Source organism: Pyxicephalus adspersus, chromosome 8, assembly GCF_032062135.1.
Source record: "Pyxicephalus adspersus chromosome 8, UCB_Pads_2.0, whole genome shotgun sequence".
Classification (NCBI taxonomy): domain Eukaryota; kingdom Metazoa; phylum Chordata; class Amphibia; order Anura; family Pyxicephalidae; genus Pyxicephalus; species Pyxicephalus adspersus.
Genome location: NC_092865.1, coordinates 73,862,996 through 73,873,240, shown reverse-complemented (window position 1 = coordinate 73,873,240; position 10,245 = coordinate 73,862,996). Strand labels below are relative to the sequence as shown.

General features: G+C 37.5%; 1 protein-coding gene across 3 annotated transcripts in view; it reads right to left on the bottom strand.

Annotated features, from left to right (window-relative positions):
- The window catches only part of FAM83F (family with sequence similarity 83 member F), a 92,049-nt gene that overhangs the window by 23,960 nt on the left and 57,844 nt on the right, over window positions 1-10,245 (bottom strand). For all 3 annotated transcript variants that reach the window (XR_011922036.1, XM_072421158.1, XM_072421159.1), the window contains exon 3: window positions 9,932-10,053. Coding sequence is in view for 2 of the 3 variants with exons in the window: in XM_072421158.1 (XP_072277259.1) it covers window positions 9,932-10,053 (122 nt within the window). In the remaining variant the exon portion in view is untranslated. The remainder of the gene's footprint in view (window positions 1-9,931; window positions 10,054-10,245) is intronic.

The following is a 10,245-nucleotide window of genomic DNA, read 5'->3' as shown; positions in this document are numbered from 1 at the left end:
TGTTCACAGACTTACAGTGAAGAATCCCTTCCCTATCCGGAGCTTAAACTTCTTTTCTTCCAGACAGAAACAGCGCCCTCTTGTACTTTGTAAGAATCTTAACGTTGATAGTTGGGAAGAGGGTTCCCTATATGGACCATTTATATATTTATAGAGGGTGATCATTAGTTTTGGTGTTCAAATTCGTCACATCTCTTACTCTGTAACACACTTTCCAACACAGAAATATTATGATACATTTGTTACATTTTTCTTTTATCCACTGTGAGAAAAATGTAACAAATGTATCAAATTACTAGGAGGAGATACTCGCCGCCAGAGTCTGCAATCATTGAGAAGAGTGTGAGATCCCCGGGGCACTACAGGTTAATTAACCTGTCGTGCCCAGGGGATTGTAGTGGAACTGCAGAGTTCATCTGCAGTTCAGTACCCACGGTCACATGAACTTTGCGATCACAACTGCAGGCAATCCCAGGGCACTAGAGGTTGAATGGGGACAAGGTTCCCCATTCATCACATCCAGTGCCCTGTGTTCTTGGATTGAGAAACTCTATCCAAGAACACATACTACAAGTACAGTGTAGCAACAGCAATCAGGATCACTGCTGCATCCCTGTTGTATGTGTTCTCTATCCAAGAACACGGACTCGCTTGCAGAAGACACAAGACAACGCTTGCAGATTTCTGCAGTTCACTAAATACAAAAATACTTCTACACCAAATTACAATACAATATCTCCTAGGGGGCCAGGTCACTAATTGACCACTATACTGTCAAATAGCTATGGCTGGTGTTGCACCTCAAGATTGTTTATAGATATTTATAGATATATGTGGAGAGATATAAATCTATATATAATGAATGTGTATAGGTGCAGGAATGTTGTGTGTACACATGAAAACCTGTTGTATCTTTGTACTGGCCTCTGGGCCGCCTAGGGGGTCTCTAATTCAAAGACTTTTCAACCCAACCCATCTGTTTGATTATGCATAAAAGCATCAACTTTGCCTCAAATGCGAAATTTAAAGAGTCTCCGTGGGCATATGTGCAGGAACTATTTGACCAGCAAACTAAATCGTGCAAAAAGAATAAAAAGTTAAAATGCCTAGCAATGGCAGGTATGTATGAAGCCTGCATAGCCATGAGTGCCAGAATTGATACATTAGCAGACCTGGTACAGAGTTTTAGAGAGAAAATAATAAAAATGGAAACAGCCAACCAAAATTTACTTCATGAGTTAAATACCACTTCTACCTTAAATGAGATGATCAGATCTTCTTATGAAGAGCAAGGTAAAATTTATAGATCTGCTCAAGGTGAATTAATTAAATACAAGCAGTTATTGGTGAAATCTGAGACTGAGTGTGGTCACCTTACTAGTGCCTATAAAGTTGCTCAAGAGCAAATCGCAGAAATGAAAAAAGGCAAACCCATTGACCACACCGAGTGCAAGCAGAGAGAGGCACAGCTGATACAAACCATTACTATTCTGAAAGGAAGGGCTGCCATTTCTATTCAAATGGACCAAGGTAAAAACACTGCACCAGCTTGTGCAGATGACATGTCCATCAGTAAGGCTGATGCCATTGCCAAGTGTAACCAGCAAATGGAAAGAGAGAACAAAACATTGCCTCTGGAGAAGGATCAGTTTGTTAATAAAATAGAAGGTCCTTCTATATCTTCAGGCAAGGAGAGAGTGGTACAACCCCCACCTGCAAATGAAACTGGTGTGACATGTTTGGATTGTGGTATATGGACAGTGACCTTTTCCAGTGTTTGTAGGGAAGGTCCTTTGTATTGTAAGCAGTCATCAAAGGCCCTGAAAATTCCAGGTCCTCAGCCTAAACCTGTATCAGGAGTAAGTAAATGTGTTAATGCCTTTCACAAGATAAGATGTTATGCTTGTGGACTATTTGGCCACATTGCCAGATTCTTTTTGTCCCTTGGTACTGAAAAGAGGATAAACCAACGTCCATATAAAACATACAGATGTGATACCGAGGTGTATTCACCACGTTGGGGGACCCATCTTCATAAGCATAGGCCAGGGGTCTCTCTCAGAAATTCAAAGGCACAAAACAATTCTTTACAGGCTGAGAATGACCAAATGAAAACTCAACTAAATAGTTTCCTAGAAGAGTTCAGAGATTTTAAAAGAGAGTACAGGGAAACTATGAATTGTAGAGGGTCAGGAGGGAGTGACCAAGCTGTTGGGAACCTCCAACAGAGAGTGCAATGTTATTATTTGAACTTGGAAGTTTTGTATTTTAGGAAAAATACTGATCAACAATGGAATCTCGGTATGACCCGGACAGGTAAAACTAGAGGACCCTAAAACACACAGTACTTGGCTTTGCTCAATTTTATGTACAGTGCTACTTAATGCACAGTGCTGTATAATATGTTGGTATTATATAAATACTGTTGATTATTATCAATTAATATTATTTTAATATTAATATTTTATTTAATTTTAATTTTTGGTGTGTTTTAAGGAGAAGCCTCCAATTGTATAATTGCAGTCAGGTTGGAAAACAATTCAAAAATGTTTTTTAGTAGCTGATATTCTTTTGTTTTTTTTTTTATTCCCTTTTGGGCCTGACTTCCACATGTTAACATACAAATGATTAACATACAAATCACTAGTCTTTTAGAGAAACTGCCATTAGGAATGGACTATTTAAATGGAAAGGCCATTCTTTCCCAGAACTTTTTTTTATTGTTCGTTTTTAAAAGGCAGACATTTAATTTTTGGTTAAAAATATAGATTCAATGCTCCTTGACAATAAAAGTTAAATGGGTTAAGAAAGGAAATGAAGTTAAGGAAGTATTAAATCTATATACCTTTTTTTTTCCTGTGTGCTAAAGTTTTGGAATTTTTACCCTATTGTTGTTGTCAGAATGTCTCTGACAAAAGCACACAGTTCTATTATCTTTATTTTATATCTGATCCATATTCCTTTGTCTGGAATTTACTCAAAGGGGGAGGTGTGTTTATTGGAAGTTACTCAAGGGGGGAGGATAGGTGTACGTAATATTAATAATACTTTCCCATAATCTGAGAAGGTCCCCTCACTTTATTCACACCTGATATTGATATTCTTTTTTTTTTATTATCTAAGAAGATTTCCATTACATTATTCATACCTGTAATCAGAGTTACCCCACAATAGGAAAATATTACCAATTTATCATAATGAGTGTTTCAGTTCTTCACACTTTTATTGATTGTGTGAGTATGGTTTATGAGCAACTTCCCAGTGCAGTTCCATTATGTGCCATATTGGTTTTACATACTGAGTTAAATGGATCAGACTTGTTTTATGAGTACAGATATACTTGGACTGATGAGACCTTAGTGAATAGTGAGTGATATAAATCAGTACCATTGAACTTAGGCTACCATTGCCTGAGGCTAGCCTCCACTCAGGACATCTTCCTGAGACACACTTTTCTGGATTTTGCTTTCATGTCTGCTTCTGGATGAACTTGTTTTGTTTCCTTGCAATTGCCTATCAATGTGACCTCTCCCAGAGCAACAAGAGGATTCAGTGTACCTGAGTGCCCAAGCCATGAAGTATGTGCACTATTGCGGTCTGCAGCACACGGTAATAGTCAGTCCCGAGCCCGGGACTCTACCAAGCTGGACGCCTATTCTTGTAAGGTGTCTGCTTCATAAGGTAATGGTCAATCCCCAGCTCGGGATCCTGCCAAGCTAGACACATATTCCAGTACACTGTCAGTATTGCTGATACAGCACAGATGGGGAGGAGGCACAGCAGAAGGCATGCAAAGGGATTGGCAGGCATACTGCCAGACTGATGAAATGTGTGTAGTCTGATGATGTGGTGATGGCTACAGGTAGTGTATCTGGTAATATAGATATATAGATTATATAGTATAATCATTGTGACAGGTCTCGGTATTATGTCTTAGTATATTTTGTGTTCTTTTTCAACAATAATCTGGAGTACTCAAAGTATTATTGACATAAGTTTCTGAAATGCTCAATAGGCCTGACAAAGGCTTCTCCTGAAAGTGACATGCTGACTTTAATGCATGGGCCCTAAGTATCCTTACGAGGTGGATTCCAAGCCCTACCAGCCTACAGCTGTGAGTGTCTACATTCAAGAAAAACTTCAAATAAAGGCACAGAGTACCCATGCCTATGATGGACTTGATTGATGGATCGCTTGGGAATAAATCTTATAAATCTATAATATTGGACTTTTCCACCACAATCATGAAAATTATGGACTGTTTAAGAAAGCACAATAGACTGCAAGGAACCGCCTAAGTTGCCTTTCTCTTTTTACCATATCAGAAACTTAATTCTAACTTTCTAAGAAAGTTTATTGCATATGCTAATAATTGAAGAACTGAGAATAATGAAGGGAATCCAGACATAAACAATCATGGTTCTTGTGTGGCTAATGCTTCGATAGGCACAAGCAGGGGTCTGTTGCACCTCAAGATTGTTTATAGATATCTTTGTACTGGCCTCTGGCCCGCCTTGGGGGTCTCTAATTCAAGGACTTCACAGGAACACCAAGAGGTAGTAAATACCGATAGAGGGTTTGGGTTTGCCAAGGAACAGCAAACAAACAAACAGATGAAAGAACAGATCACTAATAGGGCCTTCATGGGGCAATTAATCCATCAAGCAGAAGATGGATGCATAATCAAACAGAGGGGTTGGGTTGATATCCCAGCTGGGCCTCTGGTTGACCCTCAAATTTAGATTCCAGCAAGAGAGTCTTATATCAAATTTAGTTGGGAGGTCCATCAAATTACCTTAACCAATCCCAATCTAGTGGGGTATGTGCCAACTGATAGTCATTGTACAGAACACACCCACTAACCAATCCAAGAGTCCCAATGTTACCTAATGGGACTTAACTGTATAAAAGGGGAGCTGGCATATACTAGAGAAAAGGGAATGATGGGACTTCTTAGGGAATCAGGATCCTGGGGTACCCATCAACATCTTCACACGTAGCAATAACACATTCCTGAATTGCATTCGTATATTGTTCAGTATATGTCTATGTTATTATTGTTATATTGATTTAATGTATAGTGTACTAAGTAGTTACTAGATTATTACAGGGGTTACTACTAATAACTATGTCCATGTGATATATATATATATCAATAATTGAAGTTCCTATGTGTTTAAATATCTGACAATATTGCTGTGTACTTTGTCTTACCTTGTTTTCTTAATTAAACTGTTTGAGTGACTAGCTATTATTTGTGCATGAACCTTCTTTAACTGAATATCTATATGCATTGATAGGGAATAAAAATTTCCATATTTAAGCAGATAAATATTCCTAAATAACACTGGCCAACTTTTTTCTCAACTGGCAAATCTAATCTAAGTCCCTTCTGCTCACATTCATGAAACAGCTTCACATGCTTTACCACTCTTAAACATTTTAGCAAGAAAGAATGTCCACATCATACGTAGTTGCCATAACCCATTTTACTTTTAAAACATCAGAAAAGAGTCTGGTACAGCATGTTAACTAGAGCAACTAAACTGTTCCGAATAATTAACTTGAAAAGGCAATAGTGGATATGTATAAAATGTTGCCATTGTGATAACATCTTTTTCTTCTCATTCTGGATAAAGACCAAGAGGCCTTGGGGAGTTCATGAAATGCACTGCCTGAAAGCAGGGAAAGCAAACATTTTCACAAAATACTCTTCAGGGAGTTCAGAGTGTTTTTCAGATTAATTTGATTAGCAAGTAAAGCAGGATGAATGCAGCTTTCTCTGCTTTTTGCATCTAAACGCATGAGTTTAAACATCCATAAAAACAATTTTCATCTGAACAAGCAAGGTAACCTTTAAACTCTGCTGTAAACCACCCATATATATTGGAAGATACTAGTCAGTAAAGGCCATTACATTTTTTAGTAGGTCTGATATACCATGTGGGTTTACAGTTTGGCTATATTCCAACATCCTTATGTACTTCCTGGGCAGTTTGCATTTAGGAGACTCTTTGAGGATTTATACCATATACTTGTCTCAACAATCAAATACTTTGAAAAGCTGGCAGATTATTTTACCTATTTAATAATTTGTTGTGTAAACATGCTAAGATAACTTTCATGTTGCTATCTCAGTAGCAAGGAGCTGCATTAAGGTAAAAAAAAGTATTTAAATGTATAATTTTAATAGGGCTTGCACACATTTGCTCTAGGTGCAGGTACTCATTAGTTACTGGGGATATTAGTTCAAAAAAATTGTACATCATTAAGTATATCATTGCTGCAGTCTTTATAAAAAAAGTAATTTCATTCAAATAAACTGTTTGCAGGCATAAAATAATTTATTGTCTAGAAATTGCATATAGAATGATTCACACCTAAATAAGCCACTAGATGGTGGCATTGCAAAACAAATGCAATAAATTAAGTATATACGCAAATAAATTTAATAGACTACAGACAATGCTTTCCAATTCCACTTATAAATTACAGTGATTTCTATCTTGAACAAAATCAATTACACCTATGGTTTAAATCATTTGCCATATTCAAGAAATTAAATGTCTAAAACTGGCATGGAAAGTATATAAATTCTTGCAATTCTTCTGATTGTTTTTCATTGCAATTTGAATCACTTCATTTCTCAAAACTGTGAAACAAATTAGGGTGTCAGATATGGTGTTAGATGACTTTGCTCTGCAGGAGATTGGAGGTTTCTGGAATGTGACGTTGTGCACAGTATGATTTTACATTTTTTAAACAGGCAAATAAACACCATGTAAAGGTGAATATTAGGCAAATTTACACAATTTAAATATGTATGTAAACTTTTTTGACAAGTTTTGAAGGAAAAGTGACAGCGTGTTTCAAATGGGCCTTCACCACCCTAACCCCCCCAATGCCTATTTTATCCCACTGCACCTGGAACCCAATTTGTTGCCTCTGTTGAAGGCTAGGGGAAGCAGTGTCATAACCCATTTAGTCATCGGCTTCCTGTGCATAGGGCTGGGTACACACGTGCAATAGTCATTCGAAAGCATCTTTCACAATCCTTTCCAACAGCAAAAGACTGCACGATGCATGAACGAGTGCTATTCATACAGCGCTGTTCAGCTCTATGGAGTGGGGAGGGGGAAAAAGATGGAGCGCCACTACGCTGTGCTCCTTCCCCTTCATTTTCATTACAATCGTTCACCGTTCATGGATGTGCCAGGATGGACAACGGAGCATTGGATGACAAGCGATGTAACACACGCCAGTCATAGGACGTAGCCTAGGAGTTCACATGCCCCCTCTCCCCAATTTCCAGAAGTTTTCTATCTGGGCGCAGTAACAGGCAGGAGTAACCTGGGATATGCAGTCTGCTTTAAATGCTCAGATCAAGTTAAAAGTAATTCTTGGCAACCTTCGTTTTAAGATTTTTTTGATAGTAAGCTAATGTAAATCACTTCATTAAGGGCCAGAGAACAAAGACAAGAGATAAAGACATATTTGTTGGTTTGGAGCTTTAAAAAAATTTACAAAATCTTGAAATGTGGACTACCCTTGGTAGTCGTTATTGTCCCAATACAATTTGGGTTGTTAGCATTATAGCATCTGGCTATACTATCTTTCTGAAAGACAGAGTAAAAGGAAAAGGTGGTGGTCTCTGTCTGTATGTGAGTGGTGATCTGAAAGTGAATGTGAAAGAAGAAATTGTTGACTGAACAAGTAATGATATTGAGGCATTATAGGTGGAGTTGTATATGGGCATGCATAATACCTTAATAATACTTATTGGAGTCTGAAATTTTAAGAAAAATGTTTCCAATTTTCCATTCCTTGTACTAAAAGGAAATATTGTCCTCATGAAACACAGAACAAGAAATGCAAATAACATTGTTACAGCCTTAAGCGACCCACAAAGGCTCAAAATTAATATGATCGAGCAACACTTAGATACAATTAGGTTTACTAAAGCACCAGGACCTGATGAATTATACCCATATGTCCTCAAAGAGATGAGGTCAGTTATTTCAAAGCCATTGGGCTTGATTTATTAAAGCTTTTCAAGACTGGAGGAGATAGTTTCTTGGAAGAACATAGGTGAACTACCTATCCTGGAATGGACTTCAAAAAGATAATTTACTATATTATTTTAAATCCTGGATCACCCAAGTTTTCCTATGATCGTCTATCTTCTCCAGTCTTGGAGAGCTTTAATAACTAATATGTTGGCGCTATATAAATCCTGTTGTTTAATAATAATAATAATAATAATAATAATAATAACTCAGGCCTATTTTGTCTAATTTTTAAAGACTCTTTAATCAATGGCATAATACCAATGGATTGGCATAAGGCCAACATGGTACCTATACTTTAAAAGGGACCAAAGTCATTATCTACAGCCTGACTAATACAGACCTGTAAATAAATAATATAGTTGCAAACTATAGTTGGAAAGATCCTAGAGAGTTTAATGCTGGAAAATAATAAATGATTGTCAGCATGGATTCAAGAAAGTGAACTGAATCCACTTTGCAAAAAGATTTAGCACAGTACCCCACAGATTGTTTATGTGCAAGTTAGGGTCAATAGGTTTAGAAAGTTTAATCTGTAAATGGATAGAAAACGGAAAAAGAAAATGGAACAGGGGATCTTGGTAGATCATAGACTTAATAATAGCATAAATTACCAATATCTAAAGCTAGCACAGTACTTTCTTGTATTAAAAGAGGAAAAGACTACAAGAGATGGAGACATAATCCTGCCCCTGCACAAGGCATTTATCAGACCACATCTCGAATATGCAGTGCAGTTTTGGGTACCAGTCCACAAAATAAATATTGTGAAACTGGAGAGAGTGCAGAGTAGGGCAGGAGAAATTAGCTGAACTAAATCTATTCTCCCTTGAGAAGAGATGTATAGGGGGGATATGATCACCCTATATAACTAAAAAAATGATCTATAAAGGAAACTTTCATAATTGCTTCATAATTCAAATGCTTCATAATTATTCATTTTAAGGTCATTGCAAAAGGACTTTTGGCATAAGGGTCTAGGACTAAAGCATTGTGTCTTGAGGAAAAGAAATTTAATCTCTGAAAAAGGAAGATATTCTTAAATAGTAAGGTATGTGAAAATGTGGAATAGGCTCCCTCAAACAATAGTTAGCACGTTCCATAGATTGCTTTAACAAAAAGGAGTATTACAGTTTTAAGAAAAGACAACAAAGCATTGCGGGTCACCTCCCACTGCCAGGTGACATAGGATTACCTGAGCCATGGAATGGGCTTGGGACCCTGGTGGCCACTGGACTATTTTGCTGCAAAGAGGTCAACAGGTAACAACCCCTGGAGCTCATACTACCATGGGGTGACCGGGGTCAATTTACTTCAAAGTAGGAATGGTTATCAGTCCACAACACAGTGAATCAAGACAAGGTAATTGAACAGGCAGAGTCCAGGGGAGACAGCAGACAAGACAGAGTCCAGGTGAAATCCGGAAAATCAGAACAGAGAACTGGCTGGCAAAGTGGCAGGAAATGCACTGAAGATCCAGCAACCCAGGCATGGAACTGGAGAGGTTTAAAAAGGTCTAACAACCAATGGTAGGACAGGATTGAACAATCTGCTCACTGGCCGCAACACACACTCCAGAATCCCCTTCAGCTGTGCACAGCCCCAGATTCTGTGCAGCGGATGCCAAGAACATTAGGACTGTTGATCCAGGGAGAATTTGATTGTTGAAGCAAATTGAAACAAATTGTATCAGGAGGTTATTTTTTGCCTTCCTCTGAATCAACTGTGCATTTGGTATGTTTATTTCCTTAGTGGTTGAATTTTATGGACTCTTTTCAACCTGACAAATGTAACAATCTGAAAATCAGTAAAATGAAATTTAGTTGTTATCAATCTAGCCTTTTTATTGATTTACACACATTTACCTGAAGGAACCAAAAGCCACTTTATCTCCATCCACCATAAGATATTTGTGTGAGATTGAGCCTCTGACCTTCCCAGAAGGCAGGTAAAACCCTGATCCTGTAACATATCTGACACGTAAATTCTGTAGAAAAAGGAAAAAACATGGATTATTAAACCTTTTTGCAACTGCATTATACCATTAACCACACATTGTTGCGTAGAAACATATAAATTATACTAATATAAAACTACATATTCATGCTGATGCTTTTATATCTTCTCCAAGTGTAATAAAATAAAAATACATTTTAGCCAGAATATATTAATGATCACT